The 16,562-nt window shown below is 46.7% G+C and overlaps 3 protein-coding genes across 6 annotated transcripts; all 3 read right to left on the minus strand.

Annotated features, from left to right (window-relative positions):
- Window positions 1-7,071: 7,071 nt before the first annotated feature.
- Window positions 7,072-7,731, minus strand: LOC136535187 (uncharacterized). The gene has a single exon (XM_066527489.1). It carries the CDS (start codon window positions 7,657-7,659, stop codon window positions 7,249-7,251), a length of 411 nt encoding a protein of 136 aa, XP_066383586.1. The 5' UTR covers window positions 7,660-7,731; the 3' UTR covers window positions 7,072-7,248.
- A 1,618-nt stretch (window positions 7,732-9,349) lies between these two features.
- LOC136535183 (uncharacterized) lies at window positions 9,350-11,680 on the minus strand. 4 transcript variants are annotated; one of them, XR_010778952.1, is made up of 5 exons: window positions 11,376-11,680; window positions 11,092-11,293; window positions 9,811-9,874; window positions 9,629-9,710; window positions 9,350-9,517 (listed from the first exon to the last, which is right to left on the minus strand). XR_010778952.1 is itself a non-coding variant. In XM_066527485.1 (3 exons), exons 1-3 carry the CDS (start codon window positions 11,523-11,525, stop codon window positions 9,456-9,458), a joined length of 294 nt encoding a protein of 97 aa, XP_066383582.1. In that variant the 5' UTR covers window positions 11,526-11,680; the 3' UTR covers window positions 9,350-9,455. The 4 variants fall into 4 exon arrangements, 1 of the variants encoding a protein (XP_066383582.1); XR_010778954.1 differs by lacking the exon at window positions 11,092-11,293; XR_010778953.1 differs by lacking the exon at window positions 9,811-9,874.
- A 2,418-nt stretch (window positions 11,681-14,098) lies between these two features.
- Window positions 14,099-14,736, minus strand: LOC136535177 (uncharacterized). Its single transcript, XM_066527482.1, has one exon. The coding sequence runs from the start codon at window positions 14,682-14,684 to the stop codon at window positions 14,292-14,294; it is 393 nt and encodes a 130-aa protein (XP_066383579.1). The 5' UTR covers window positions 14,685-14,736; the 3' UTR covers window positions 14,099-14,291.
- Window positions 14,737-16,562: the final 1,826 nt, after the last annotated feature.

Consider the following 16,562-nt stretch of genomic DNA (forward strand, 5'->3'; position numbering starts at 1 on the left):
CATCGTGAGCCAGCTTTAGACGCTACAACTTGGCGGTAGCGGTGAGACGGTCCAGCAACCCAAGCACGGCAGCGGCAAGACCACAAGGAACAACAACCCAAGGACAATAGGCAGCGCTAAGAGGTGATAGAGAAGCAAAGATTTTGCTGCTTCTCCATTGCGGCAGCGATGGCAACCTTGTGGTTATTGGTACCATATTGGGGCGCGAGCAGATGGGTGGTGAGCCTCGCGGCTGACGGCACGCCAAATGGAAGGACTTGATGTGCGCCGCTAGGTTTTCTTTGTGCGGGCAGCAGCAACGGCAAGTGCCTCAGTGTGCATCGCCTGGTCAGCGATGACGCATGCCGAGCGATGCTAACTGCTGCTGGAGCACGCCTCTATTGAGAGCAACCTCGATGTGAGCAGCTTTAATTTGACTTCGTCGCAGGGGCAGTGGCGACGATCGAGAGCGTGGAGTGGATGAAGCATCTTGATCACACCGCGGCGTCTTCCTCTCCTCTCGCAGTGGAGATCGACGTCTGCATGAAGAAGTATGGGATTTTTTTCGGGTGGGGGAGGGGGCGGAAAGATCACACAGGGAAATTTGTGCGGATGATTTTGGGAAGAATGGCACCGGGCCAGGGCAATGACATAGGGACAGGCCGGGGACACATTGAAGGATTTTTTGGCAAAGTGCTGGGTCGCTCGCGCTTGTTAGTCAGGGTGCCCTAGATCGGCATGCGATTGTGGTGAGTCGGGCAGGTTTGGAAATCACCAAAGGGCCCAATGATTCTTGTTTCATTTTTTTTCTTGATTGAAGATCCAGCGAGGAACTGAACCGTTGAAAAATCGGATGGAGCGTAGTGGGAATCGAACCAGAAATGCGCAGATCACAGGGAGCATGCACGAAGCCCGGGTGGACAAAATCAGTTCAAGCTTTTTAGTTGTATATAGATAGATAGAGATCGTGAAGAGAGGAGATTAAAGTAGACATCCTAATAATATGAATAGTTTTAAACATCTATACAACCTAAACCTTGTGTGTGTCTAACCAAAAAAAAAGGGGGAGCCCAACCATCATGGCATCTAGTGAGGGGTTTGTTGCCTTTCTTATTGTATTAGAGTATACCCCGCGCGTCGCTATGGAGATCGCAAATAATATAGAATGAAATTAAGTGAAAATAGCATGTATAACTTGCATTAAGAAGTTAGAAGTTAGTGGGATAACATTGCTAATTACTGGGAGATGATGTGGACAATTAGTGAAAGATGATGTGGATTGCTTATATGTTAAGATAGAACTTAGTGAGGATTAATTTTATAAAAGATATAGATATAGATAGTCACGCACTACGCACTCATGGCGCATGCAGCACATCCGGCAAGGAAGTGCCTGCAAATTTCTTTTCTTTCCGCATTTCAAATTTTTTCCTTCCCATATGGGGCACGCGCCACACGATGCGGGATGCGGCGCCACGCCCCGTTGCGCAGCCAGCGGCCGGCTAAAGAACCACCCTCCCCCCTAAGGCTTTGTTTGGCTATATACAAATCCACCCCAATCCACATGGTTTAGGAGGGATTGAGATGGAATTTGTGCGCAGCCAAACAAGCCCTAACAGGCGTCAACAATTGCCGTGATGCAGCTTGGTTTTACGCTACTATATGCAGGAGCTTTGTCCTACGTGCCAATTATTCAGTTTCAGTGGTTAAGCAAGCTGACGCCACTCACATTGAATTGAACTACCTCTCTGTCCCTCCACCATCCCTCTAGTTAGCTTACATCAAAGGATCCAAGCAAATTCCGTTCACATAGATATAGCATCACTGTATCCGACTGTGATCTATTTGAAAAGTTCAGTTTATAGCTCCGTTTGAGAAATTGTATGGCTCGAGTGTGAAAGTTCAGCGAATTGATGCAAATATGAGTAGTTCATGACAAGCTTGTTAATCCTGAATCTGTCCTGAAAGATGGGGAAAAAATAATTCTTTCACGGAATCAATTTGGTCATGCAAGTTAGACTGAGTTCGTGCTAACCTTGATAATTGTGAGTAATGATAGAGTGATCAGTTTTTGCATTCAATTCAGAAGTTTACCAGGCACCATTATTATTTCCCTGAACAAACACTGTAGCTAAGCAGGAGTAGCAGCTGCAACAAAAACAAAACTACTAGAATATTGTTTAGCTCGGATGAGATAAAATGATTTGGACTACAATCCTGAACTATGAACGAAATCCAACAACAGCTTCAGGTCTTGCAATTAGTATCACGATGATGAACAGCAATATAACCGAGCATTATCAGATTACAAGCAGGAAAAAATAATTTTGAATATTATTTGGAGGTTACATCAGTATCAGTACTCAAACAAGGAAATTATTTGGAGGTTACATTATGCTTCAGTATGATGTTTTAAATAGTATACTACCTATATGATTCTATGCACCAATTTACTTGTCAGTTTAGGGCATGGATGTAGTCTTCCATCATTAACTTGTGAATTGGTAAGGAGCAACGTCAACAAACAACTCAAAAAGATAAAAAAAAAGGAAGCAACAGTGAAAGAGGGGCAAAAAAGTGGCAGGCATCACTTTTGCCCTTTCTAATTAATATTTGTACTTGTTAAGAATGCATTCATTAGGAAGTCTACCCCCAAAATAGTCAAAGAGAGGTCATCTTAGTAAAGGCATTGACTTTTTTTATTTGATTCATCAGGAAAATGTAATGATTGATAGTGTATATATTAATATATATAGGTCTGTCATGAATTTCTTTTATTTCACTTTCTTAGAACACAGATGAATTACCTGCTTGTTTGATTTTTCTGAATGGTGTCAAGAAAGTTTGTATTGATGCTTGAATAGAAAACTTCATTGATACAGTCAGAATAAGAGTTTTCACAATTGCATGTTTATCAGCCATTAATAATTGTAATATATATAGTAGGATGGGCATGCATGCACTGGATAGGGGGGTGTCAGACCATACTCCTTTGCTGTTAGACACGGACGCACAAGCTTTTACAGGAAATGGGAAACAATTTAAGTTAGAACTTTCTTGGTTTCAGCGAGACAATTTCTATGATCGTGTTGTAGAAATTTGGAATAGACCAGTGAGAGGCAACAATCCAGTACAAAAGTGGAACAACAAGTTGAGTGCCCTACATAGACACCTAAGAGGCTGGGCTGCAAACAAGGTAGGCCTGTATAAAACTCAAAAACAAAGTTTGCAAGCAACCATTAATCAACTTGATGTGGAGGCTGAAGCTAGACACCTTTCTGAAGTAGAGCAAAATGATCTTGCTCTTGCTCGGGAACATCTAGCTCAGCTCCTTAGAGAAGAGGAAATAAAATATTTCCAAAGAGCCAAGGTCAAGGATGTTCTGCTAGGAGATAATAATACAAGGTACTTTCAACTCGTGGCCAATGGCAAACATAGAAGAAAACTAATTTTCTCTCTGGATCAAACTGAAGGAAAGATAGACGGGCAACAAAATCTTAAAAAATTACATTACCAATTTTTATAAAGAGCTATTTGGGCCACCTGAGGAGTCTCTGTATGCCTTAGATAGCTCAAAATTTGGAGATATACAACAAGTTACAAGGGAAGAAAATGATTTCCTAACCTCCCCTTTTACTGAAAAGGAAGTCCGAGATGCTATTTTTGCAATGGAACGTAACAAGGCACCTGGCCCAGATGGTTTCCCAGCTGAGTTCTATCAAAAGTTTTGGGACACCATAAAAGGAGACCTTATTCTAATGTTCCATAGTCTCCACAGCGGTGATCTACCATTGTTTAGCTTAAACTTTGGTATAATAACACTCATTCCGAAGGTTCTAGAGGCCACTTGGATGCAACAATTTCGACCTATTTGCCTCCTTAATGTTAGCTTTAAAATCTTCACTAAGGTGGCCACGAATCGCATCAATACGGTGGCCGACCATGTTATTAGTCCGACCCAATCGACATTCTCATGGCAGGACACAACATCCTTGAAGGAGTTGTTATCCTCCATGAGACGATTCATGAACTTCATCAAAAGAATTTAAATGGGGATATTTTCAAAATAGACTTTGAAAAGGCTTATGACAAGATAAGATGGCCTTTTCTATTCCAAACATTACGTATGAAAGGCTTTTCTCCCAAATGGATCCAATGGGTGCAAACCTTCATATCGGGCAGCAGTGTAGCAATCAATGTAAATGATGAGGTTGGACATTTCTTCCAAACAAAGAAAGGACTTCGACAAGGAGACCCTTTGTCGCCTCTTCTATTTAACATTGTAGCTGATATGTTGGCCATACTTATCAAGAGAGCCATCTCCGCTCTCCATCTTTGGCAAGCAAGAAACCTGAAATAGAGAATGACAATATTTGAAGATCTAATTAAAGGAGTTGTTTGAGTTTTTTTCCACCAAAATCTACATTTCTATCATTATGGAAGATATAAAGAGACTCTTGGAGTTGCTCGGCAGATCTAACACCAGAATAGATAGCATTCAAGCCTCCCTAATAATACTTCTCATAGTATGGAGCCTCTCAAAAGCCCTCCTACAAATTATTAGTAATGGAAACTTTAAAGAAGGGGCTATAGGTAGAAGGTAAGAAGAATGAGCCCCTCAATGTCTTGCTCTATATTTGCTCCTTCATCCTCTTTGAATTTGAGGCGGGTCCATATAGTGCTCTAATGGATTGGGGCATCTATGCAACGGGTCGACCTGAACTGTTCCTAACATGAGTGGTACTTTCATCTACTAGTCTTGATAGTTGTATGGTGGGCTGCTGGTGGGTGAGGGGCCACCGACATCGGCACCGATGAGAAAAAGAGGGCGCCGCCACCGCCGCCGTATGCCCCCGTCATCAAGAATAGTCACTGCAGCCGCACTTTCGTGGACGAGGACACCACCATCTGTGCCATGGAGGAGAGCGCCAGTGTTGGTGTGGGCGAGGCCAGTGAGGGGGAAATTGAAGGAAAGGGAGAGAGGAGGAAGAAGAAAGGGGCAAAAAGGACATTTCACCGCTCTTCTGTAACCTCCTGAGCCAGAAATCAATATTTTAATGCGTTCAGTGTCCTTCAGCAAATTTGGTAAGAATAAAAGTGTCCACTAGCAAATTGCTCCATTTTCGATGTCCACTAGCAAAGGGAGGTCACTTTCAGTGTCCAAGAGCAAATTTTGCCTTTTATCTGTCGCTCGCCCCTATGTCGCTCTTGTGGAAGGGCGACTCAGGAGGCGCCACAATAGCCACTGCCAGACACCCACCTACACAATAGCCACAATCGCTGTTGCCACAGCCCCAACAACTGTGAGGATGGCGGTGGTGGGGCTGTCCTCTCCCCTATGAGTCTAGAGGTGGCCATGGCGACGAGTTGGACACCCGACTTGTTTCAGTGCTCCTATGTCAAATATGGTACTCCTTTCATCGGATATGGCTACCTCACCTACAGATCTAGTGGCGCTAGGTGGTGGGAGCCCAACCGGAGTTTTGCGAATGGCGCGCTAGATAAAGGGGCACCAATGACGCCCCAGGCGACCGTCCTCCCCAGTTGCGGCCGAGGCTAGCACGGGCTTGGCGCCATGGTAGTGGAGGAGATGGTGGTGGCAACAGCGCTAGAGGTGGGTGGGGTAGATGTACGCTCCCGACACTCCACTCGCTGATGCCAAGCCTCGACCGCGTCAACAACTATGGTTCGGATGCGGCTGTGCAAAAGAATGGCACAACGACACCTCATTTCTGTTGGTTCCACGGCAATGGGGTGCCCGTCCATGTTGTCCTCGGCATTTGGTGAACAATGACAACCCTTGCAAGGGTGTGTAGCGGAAGCAGAGGTGGTGGCAGAGTGAGTTGGTGAGGCAGACCCAGATAGCCTATGACTAGATCTTTGTTGTTGCGCCTCGATCTATGCTTGAGGGAAGTATGTAGCGGAGCAACGCTGGGTGTTGCGTATGGAGTCATCGAGGTCTCCTGCAGGTGGTGTCCTGCTCGAGTTGGCGACTAAACGGGTGGCAAAAGGTGAAGGAGAGGTTTTAGCAACTAGTGGCTATGCAAAGGCTCGCCTCAGCAGGGTGGTTGTGGGCAAGCGTAGCGACAATGTTAAGCATCCCCCATGCGTGGTGATGGCGGCACCAAGCGGGAGAGGAGCGGCGAGGGATCCTACTGGTGCAGCAACTACAATGTTGAGTTGGCGAAGGCCGAAGCCACGACGACAGACAATAGCAGAAGCAGAATATGCACGATCGCCATGTTTGGGTGGCTTTGTGCCCATCCCGAGGTCAACCGTGTTGCCATGGCGTAATTGCGAGCAGTAACAACGACAACTCAACTCAAGGCTGTGGAAGGCTACGGAAGTGTGCTAGTGACGGTGGAGATCATATCACATACGTCTGGTAGGTGGCCCTATAGTTGCACACGTGTCAGCTAGCCCGTTTGCAACGCACCGTGGCACTTGGTCTTGCTTACAGTGTGGTACAACGTCAGAAGATGACACTTGCAGCAACAGCGGCATGGGGCAACCTCAGCTTGCAGCGGCCTACAGCGGGTAGCCCAACATGGATACAACTTCTTTGGTGTGGGACATCATCGACAGATGGCGCAAACGGGGTGATGTACCGGCACGCTAGTGGTGACCGTGGGTGCTTTTGTGTCTCTGGTGGTGTTTGGTGGCTATGATTGTGATTTAGTTGGTCTCCGGTGGCGGCTGTGTAGAAGGTGGAGTTCTTGAGATTTTGTAGCATGCACCATGTACTATATACGTACATTTTCGATGACAATACAAAAATGGATCCATGACATGGTGTCTAATAGCTGATGTGTGGTGAGGCCCCCGTGCGTTGTGGTTTCTTTCAAGGCGATGAGAGTGAGGCGTTGTTGCTGCTGACCGGTCATAGAGTTTTAGTTGTCACTCCTTTTCTGTTTGTTTTCCTCTTTTGTGTAGTAGGTAGCTAGTCTGCGGAGGCTGTTTGTTGAGTTTTATCGTGACTATGTTATTATGCGTTGGCGTTGTTGCTAACCGGTCATAGAGTTTTAGTGGTCGTTGTTTTTCTCTTTTGTGTAGGTAGCCTGGCAGGGCTGTTTGTTCGTATTTTCCGCTATATCAATAAAAACATGCATCATATATACGTGTCATTTTGTTACAAAAAATGCATGTGTAGCTAGTGCGATGGGCTCACACTAGCTAATTTTTATACACGGCAATTTATTCATGTAACTGCACGCAACGCACACGCACAGTAGCCGTGATCCCATCGGAATCGGATGGCATGGTGGTAGCTCACACATGCACAGCGCGTGCATGCGCGGCAGTGGGGGTGTGGGGGCAGCCGTACAAGGACGCGCACGGCCTTCCGGTGATGGGCCTTCCCTGGGCGGCGCAGTTGCCGTGCAGGCACACCGGCTTGTTCGGGTCCAAGGCGCCGTAGCTGATGCCGCGAGGATCGCCCGCCCCAGCTAGCAGGCCGCCGAGATCCGGCGCCACCTCGTCCTCCACCATGCGCCGCTGCTGCCACTTGTTAAGGGCACCGCCAGAGACGTCGGGGACACTTGCCCCGGGGGCGCGGATGATGATCATCCTGCCGCTGTACTTGTCGGCGGCGGCGGCCACCGAAACGGCAGATGTGGCGACAAGAAGGGTGACGGCGGTGGCGAGGAGGAGGGCGGCGAGGGGCAGGCATGTGCCAGCCATCCTGCTCCTGCACTGGTTTAGTTTGCTTCTTCGTTCCTACCTCCTAAGGCATGCTCCGGGTGCTTCACTAGCTGCTTCTTATATATATTTTGAGCCCGGCCAAGGCCAACACAGAGTATGCATGACTGGAATCACATCACTAACCGATCCAAATTAAATATATATCGAATAAACAACAGATGGAGCACTCACAAATTGGCTGATGATAGGTTGTCTAGGTTCAGAGATGGAGCAATGTAACGACGACATAGTGCATACACAGTGGGAACATATGATTAAAAGGTGCCCCTAGCTTGGGCCTTGGTGCTGGCTGCAATTGAACAGCATGCCTATGCTTTCGATCGTGCGCCAACACTGACATAAGGAGCAAACGGGCCAGGCTAGCGCTGCTTACTTCATCCGGAACGTCTACCTGACGACATGCCACTTGTTGTGCAAAGGCTGCTGACAGGCGGCCAATGACTGACAACATCATATAAATTTCCAAGTGGCATACCGCATACAAAACTGTTGCATAATAATAATATTATATGGTATACTCCCTCCGTCCCTAAATATGTGTCGCTTTTAAAATGGTTTTCGTGCTGTAAATTTGACTAGATTTGTAGAAAATACGTACAACATTTATATCTCTAAATAAATTTATAATGAAAACAGATTCACTACTGGACTCGCTCTGGCCCTCGGCAAAGGACCAGAAACCCTCGGCAAAGGCTTTGCCGAGGGCTGCCCTCGGCAAAGGCCCCTCGGGGAATTTTTAGACGGCGAAGGGGTCTTTGCCGAGGGCCCTTTATCGGGCACTCGGCAAAGCCTTTGCCGAGGGCCAGGACGGCCCTCGGCAAAGAAAAGAAGCCGTCACGCGCCGGCGCCGTTGGCGGTTTCTTTGCCGAGGGCCGACCCTCGACAAAGAAATGATTTTTTTTTTGAATTTTTTTTGCTGAGGGCCAGCCCTCGGCAAATAAATTTTTTTATTTTTTTAAAAAAAACCTTTGCCGAGGGCCTCCTCCCTGGCCCTCGGCAAAGAAATTTTCAGGATTTTTCCCAAAAAAAATCTTTGCCGAGGGCTATTGCCAGGGCCCTCGGCAAAGGTTTTTTTTAAAAAAAATTTGTTTGCTGAGGGCCGGCCCTCGGCAAAGAAATAGTTTTTTTTGAAATTTTTTTAAAAAAAACCTTTGCCGAGGGCCTGCTCCCTGGCTCTCGGCAAAGAAATTTTCAGGATTTTTCCCAAAAAAATCTTTGCCGAGGGCTATTGCTAGGGCCCTCGGCAAAGAGGCAGAAATTAAAAAAAATGTTTTTTGCATTCCATCGACACAAGCATTTCATATATATACATATATATATATATATCACACAGAACCCATTTTCTCACAATATATCACAACCATAATTGTGAACCACAAATCACAATATATTACAACGACAAGTCACATGTTCATCATCATTCACATGTTTATTACGACAAGTTCATGAAATCCAAGCACAAGTCAGAACCATAAACCACAAATATTACAATAAAGTACATTTGGTGATGTAGTCAGTTGTCGCATCCTCCTTGGAACGTAATGCAGTATGACACTTTAAAGAAATAGTTAGGACTTCACAGCAATCATTTTCCAACACAAACTTGCTTCAAGTTCCCATAAAAGTACCAACATATTGAAGAACTAAGCACAAGCACAAACAGGGTTGCTTATGGTAAACTGACATGGACAAGTTTCATCTGCCACTTCATTTTGTTTGTTACATAGATGTGAAATTTCTTGAACTGTGGATTTGAATGGCAAAACAAACATTGTTTAGAATACGGTGTTGCGCTTTGACATGGTTCTTGTCAGCTGGGCAGCTACACCAAAATCACCTGTTTTGCCATTGTTGTGGTGACACAGCATGCCCACAGAGTCAGGACATGCAGAAATATGAGTGCTAAGAAACGTAAACTAAAATTTTTAAAGAAAACAAATGCGCTTACCCAACTTCACCTCGCCTTGCTCAGTTAGAAGAATGTTACCACCCTTATGAAATTTAAAAATCGAGTGCAGGTAAGCAAGGCCCTGGAGAAGAAAATAAGCACGCAAAAGTTCAATATCCAAAAACATTTAGTTGCCCCACAAGGCAACAAATACTTCAAATATGATGCAACTATGTTAGAACCTTTAGTGCTTCTCTACATATATAAGCTATTTGGGATTCATCAAGAGGGTCCTCTCTGCTAACTCTACAATAAAATACAAAATAAGATGAAAATTATAAAAAATATAAAACGAACAACCAGAATATCATAAAGACTCAAGGAACAAAACCCTGCAAAGAAAGCCGAGAGTGCAGGTGTGGATTTCATCTATGAAACATGAGACAAACAGTTGCTTTCTGACGCTAAGATACTACAGAATGATTATCTGTTGGTCTACCTGTTGGTGTAGGGCAGTAATAAAATGCATTGACGTCAATATCTCTCCAAAAATTAATATTACATTGGTTGAAAGAATATCAACAAGATCTTGAACTGTAGAGCATATGGAGAACTATTTTTTTTTCCAACACCAACAAGATGATTCCAGGGATATTTAATTTGGATCAGGTATGGACACATGCATTTCCCTCGTCCCTAAACATTAGCCTACTTATCCAGCTATGGATTTAGTTGTTAAATCAGATAAAAACAACTACCAAGGCATTGTGAGGAGAAAACTAAAGCAACATAATCCATGCAAATGAAGTATGAAGGCGAGGCCGTCATTGCAAATATGAAGAAAAAAACTACCAGTGTGATGCTATGTTTCACTGTGAAAACAAACAATTTTAAACGCGTTGATTTTATTGTCACATATTAGCCAGGATTTTGTCCCTTCCATGTTGATTCTAAATGTCATCTAATCAATCGTACAAGGGGTGTATCAGTTGGGTATGCAGAGGAGCAATCTAGAGCTAACATCAAAAGCCTGATATCAAACATTCATTTTTTTATTACATCTATATCTATATGATCATAATTTCGTGGCCACATTGCTAGCAGAATTGCATTTCCAATTACGAGGCAATCACATCTCTGGGGCGCAACAATAAGGCCCCGTTTAGATCCCACCCAAAATCCAAATTTTTTCAAGATTCTCCGTCACATCAAATCTTGCGGCACATGCATGGAGCATTAAATGTAGGTAAAAATAATAACTAATTGCACAGTTTGCCTGTAATTGGCGAGACGAATCTTTTAAGCCTAAATAGTCCATAATTGGACAATTTTTGCCAAATACAAACGAAAGTGCTACATTAGCCAAAAGCCAAAAATTTTCGCATCTAAACGGGGCCTAACAAGATCATGTAGTTATAAAAAAAAAACAAGATCATGTGATCTACTTGCTACAAGCATAAAGCAGCTGAATTCAATTCCTCCACCAGCATTCATCATTCATCCAATCGTTTAGGCCTACTTACTGATCAACATGGTGCAATAACTTCTGGCACAAAGGGGTCAGACAGTAGAAGCAACGGAGTAAAGAGTAAAGAAGCTCTCGATCTGCGCTCAGACGAACGAGAGCGCCTCGTAAGCGGCGATGAAGGCGCCACAGTTCTCCATCGCCACCTCCTACATCTGCCACCGCACCCGCTCCGCGTCGACCCTCAGAAGCTCTGGCTCCTATAATCTCCCACCAAACCAACGAAGCCGGAATCACCATCGACACCAATCAGAGGTCGCGAAGCAAGTGTAGGCGTACTACCTTGTGGAGGCGCTCGATGGAGAAGGAGAGGATCTCGCAGACGTAGGGCTGGTAGGCGGCGCCGGGAAGCGGGCGCCCCATGTCGGCAGGGGTGTCCGAGGAGGAGCTCGAATCCGGCGTGTGGCGGTGCCTCGTGTCGAGGAGGTCCATGGCGAGCGGTGCGAGATCACGCTCCTTCCTTCTCCTCCACAGCTTCCTGCAAGCCCACGGCGGCGGCGCCCACCCCTTTGGCAGTTCATGCGTTGAGGCTGCGGCGGAGGGACCCCATGGTCTCCATCTGCGGTGGGGGTGGTGGGTGGGCGGGGCGCGCGGGGCGGCCAGGCGCGCTGCGGCGGGCCGCGCGGGGCGGCGGGGCGAGCAGGGGCGGCCGGGCTGGCGGGGTGGCGTATGGATTTGGGCCAGGCCGCTGACCGATTTAGGGTTGAACCCTTTGCCGAGGGCCCATATCCAGGGCCCTCGGCAAAGATTTTTTATTTTTTTTTTAAATTTTCTTTGCTGAGGGCCATTGGCCAGGCCCTCGGTAAAGATCCCCTTTGCCGAGGGCCAGGCTACGTGCTCGGCAAAGATTTTTTTTTTGTTTTTTGAACCCAGTTTTTTTGTGGTGCTGTAATACATTATTGAAAACTCAATTTTAAAATTTGGGCTAATTTTGACTTTTTTTTTATATATTTCCCTAATTTATTTCTTTTCATTAATTTTTTTTCGAATATTTCAAATTTGAACTGCAGTTGGATGGAATAATGCAATTTAGTGATTCAAAAAATGTTATTCATGGTATTTGGTGTATGTTGAGTCCCTATCCACGAACTCGCATCAAATTTCGGACATCTTCTTCACGTAACATGACGAAGAACTTGTCGAAAAAGTATTTTTAAATTATATAAAATCCATACGAAATCTGAAAATTACGAAACTTGTCGAGGTGTCATGTTATCGCATGTGTAGGCTGTGGTAAAAAATTGAGAAGGTTTTGAGCTAGTTGTGACGTCGGATGCATAAAACCCAGACATCTCCATATGTGATCACATGTGGAGATGTCTGGGTTTCAGGCATCCGACGTTGCGACTCGCTCGAAACCTTCTCAATTTTTTACCACAACCTACACATGCGATAACATGACATCTCGCCAAGTTTCGTGATTTTCGGACTTCGTATGGATTTTATATAATTTTAAAACACTTTTTCGGCAAGTCGGTCGTCATGTTACGCGAAGAAGATGCGAGAAATTTGATGCGAGTTCGTGGATAAGGACTCAACATGCACCAATTAACATGAATAATATTTTTCAAAACACTACATTGCAATATTCCATGCACCTGCAGTTCAAATTTGACATATTCGAAAAAATCAAAGAATCGAAATAAATTAAGGAAATATACAAAAAAAAAGGTCAAAATTGGCCCAAATTTTAAAATTGAGTTCATAATATTGTATTGTAGCACCACAAAAAAACTAGGCTAAAAAAACAAAAAAAAATCTTTGCCGAGGGCCTATCCTGACCCTCGGCAAAGGGCTTCTTTGCCGAGGGGCAAAGACGATTTATAAAAAAAAAATTTGGCAGAAAAAATGGTTCCAAAAAAATCTTTGCCGAGGGCCTGGTCTAGGGCCCTCGGCAAAGACTTTTTAAAAAAAAATTTGTCGAAAAACTGGTTTCACAGAAAAAAAAAACCTTTGCCGAGGGCCTAACGGGTGGCCCTCGGCAAAGCTTGACGGGAATGGCCGCCGTGACCCAACGGGCCTAATTTGCCGAGAGCATCTTTGCCGAGGGCCGCGGCCCTCGGCAAAGATTTGATTTGCCGTGGGCCTGTCTTTGCCGAGGGCCGGACCCTCGGCAAAGGCCTCTTTGCCGAGGGCCGTTCTTTGCTGAGGGCTCCTGTGGCTGGCCCTCGGCAAAAAGTGTCTTTGCCGAGTGCCCGAGATTTGGCCCTCGGCAAAGCCTCAGGCCCTCGACAAAGCACGCGTTTCCAGTAGTGATTCAATGATCTATCTACTGCTATTAATTTTGTACCATAAATATTAATATTTTTATATATCTAGTCAAAGTTGTTTCTCGGGAAGTGAAAACGATAGTTATTATTTAGGGACGGAGTGAGTACGTAGCTAAGGAATGGTATACTAGATAGATCGAAACTGAAGTTGATGCATATTATATATGCATGCTCGTTCTCAAGTCGATATAGTGCACTACCTGAATCTGGAATTGCCTCGAGGGCCCGAATTTCCTTGGTGCCAAAATAAAGCTGCCAAAAAAATATAGTTTCCTTGGATGTGGATATTGACCTTCCAAGGAAATATGTATTTCTTGAGTTTTGAAGTAAACCATCAAGGGATATTGATATTTTTTTTGGTGGTTTCTAAGAACCTCCAAAGAAATTACACATTTCCTTGAGTGTACTGGTAAACAATCAAGTGGCCTGTTCGCTGGTTCGTTTCTGGACTGGTTTGGGCTGGCTGATGCTGGTTTATTGTGAGAGGAAAAATACTGTTGGCTAGCTGGTTTGGGCTGGCTGAAACCAACAAGCGAACAGGCCGAAGGAAAATTCCATTCCATTTCCTTGAGTGTTATTTAACCGCCAAGAAAAAAAACCTTTATTTTCTTGAGTGTTATTTTAATCCGCCAAGAAAAATTACTATTTCTTTGGGGGTTATGCAATTTTCTTGGTGGTAGTGAGTGATGCATATGCAGGGGAAGAGTAAACAAAGTTGATGATGGTGCACGCACGTACTACGGCACGGTTCACACACACACGTACTGCCTTCCCGGTGCACCGGCCGGTTTATTTTGTGGGCGCGGCTGCAAGCCTGCAACAACGAACAAACACACATGGCATGCGCATGCATCGCCTCTCGGCTCAGTTGGCAACAATGGCCGCCGCGACGGTGTATGGCACGCACGTATTGTACGGCGTGCTCATGTCAGTGCGCGCATTTTTCCCCGTACGTGCACCCCCGGGTGTAGGACCCTCCTGGCTTGGTGCACTGGCCGGACGGCAGGCAAACCTGCCCGTCCTTGTTCAAGGCACCGTCGGAGACGCTGCCTCCGTTTCCCGCCCCGAGCAGGCCGCCAAACTCGGGCGCCACCTCGACCTCCACCAGGCGCCGTTGCTGCTGCTGCCACTTGTTGAGCGCACCGCCAGCAGAGACGTCGAGGGCCCTTGCCCCGGGTGCGCGGATGATGACCATCCTGCCGCTGTACTTATCGGCGGCGGAGGCGGCGGCGGCCACAGGAAAGGCGGATGTGGCCGCGAGAATGGCGACGATGGCGGTGGCGAGGAGGGCGGAGGCGAGGGGCAGGTAGCTGCCAGCCATTGTGCACTGGTTTGTTTTGCTTCTTCTTCGTTCCTATAAGCTAAGCTAGGCACACTTTGGGCTGGCCGGGTGCTGCTTCGCTGCTTCTTATGCACTGTATATATCGCATATGTATGATCATATGAGCACAATACACACATATATAGGTAGTATGATTTGCAATGAAGAACGGAGCGAATACACAACAGATAGAGAGGTCCACTCACAACAATTGGCTGCTGCTGCTGATAGTTAGGTTCAGAGGAGCAGTGTAACATAAAGGAATAAAGGTGCCCCTAGGTCTAGGTGTTGGGTGTTCCATTTGAGCAGCATGCATTGGTTAGGCTTCGTGCATGCGCACTAACAAACAGAGGAAACGGTGGCGTCTGCACGCGGTCAACTAGGGCTAGCTAGCGCTTACTTCATGCGGCACGTCTATCTGACGACATGATGCGACTTGTGCAAAGGCTGCTGAAACATCTCACAGACTGACAACACATATAAACATCATATCCAGATGGAATTTGAGACCGTTAATTAATTACATATAGCCAAAGAACGATACACCAGGTCAGATCGACAAAGGGAGAAGCATGCAGCCTAGCTCTCGCGTGATGCAGGAGACTGAGACCAAACAGGCTGAAGCACGCACGTGGCAGGGTCGTTCACGCATCACGGTCGCAAACACGCACACACCGTACTGCCTTCCCAGCGCATGCACTGCTTTATTTGTGCTGCCATGCAACAACACGAACAAACACACATCCTCTCGGTTCAGTTGGCAACACAATGGCCGCCGCGGCGGTGTCATACACGGCACGTATCGTACGTGCTCAAGCATGGTGTCAGTGCGGGCATTGGTTTTTGTACGTGCACGGCCGGGTGTAGGACCCTCCTCCTCCCCTGGCAGCGCACTGGCTGCCGCTCGGGCAGAGCGGCCTGCCATTGTCGAGGGCGCCAGAGGAGATGCTGCCGCCTCTCGAATTCGTCGCTAGGATCCCACCGAACTCCGGCGCCATGCACCTCGTCCTCCACGCGCGCCAGGTAGTGCCGCCACTCGTTGCCACGAGCGCCGCCGACCTGCTTTGTCCTCCCGGGTCCGTGGACGAACACCATCCTGCCACCGCCATATCTGCCATTGCTGGCAACGGCGGCGGCGGCGTGCGGCTGGAATGACGGACGATGCGAGGAGAAGGGCCATGGCAGTGGCGAGAAGGAGGACGGCAAGGGGCGGGCTGGTCGACATTGAATTGTACACCGGACTGGTGGTCCGTCAATAATCGGCAAGGCTGGGCACTGTTAGCCTACAGGATCACCGGCTCAGGTGAGCCTACCACTCATCAGTCTTGCTGACCATAGCCGAACACGATCGAGGCTGTCCGACCACGCACACTATGGCTAGAGGTAGAAGAAGAGGGAGAACAGAGTATACACACATAGTACAAGCACCAACGTTGGCCACAGCCTTGTGTAGTAGATGGCAAAACTGAACTCTCTTTGTTGAGTTGCAGTGGCAAACTATATATACAACTCTATCCATCTAGTCCTAGTACAGCGCGCATGCTACAACAGTAACTAGATAACACAGCAGGACTGACTTCTGCGCCTGTCCCTGCATGTGGCTACATTGCGGCAGGTGAGCCATTCGGCGCCTGCCTCTGCAGCGGCTACAATACCACAGCAGGGGGCTTTTTCGACGTCGCCTTCCCTTGCCGTGTGTTCACACAAGGAAGCAGTAGATTATCTAACAATCTTCCCCTAATCCTGCTGCTATCCCTTGTACCCCCTCCATACCGATCATCTCCTTCAGCTCCGTGAGTCAAAGACGTCCGAGCGGCTTGGTGAGGACGTCTGCGAGTTACCGACCAGTTTCGACAAACTCGATGATGATCTGTCCTC

Source organism: Miscanthus floridulus, unplaced genomic scaffold (assembly GCF_019320115.1).
Source record: "Miscanthus floridulus cultivar M001 unplaced genomic scaffold, ASM1932011v1 os_2615_1_2, whole genome shotgun sequence".
NCBI classification, from domain to species: domain Eukaryota; kingdom Viridiplantae; phylum Streptophyta; class Magnoliopsida; order Poales; family Poaceae; genus Miscanthus; species Miscanthus floridulus.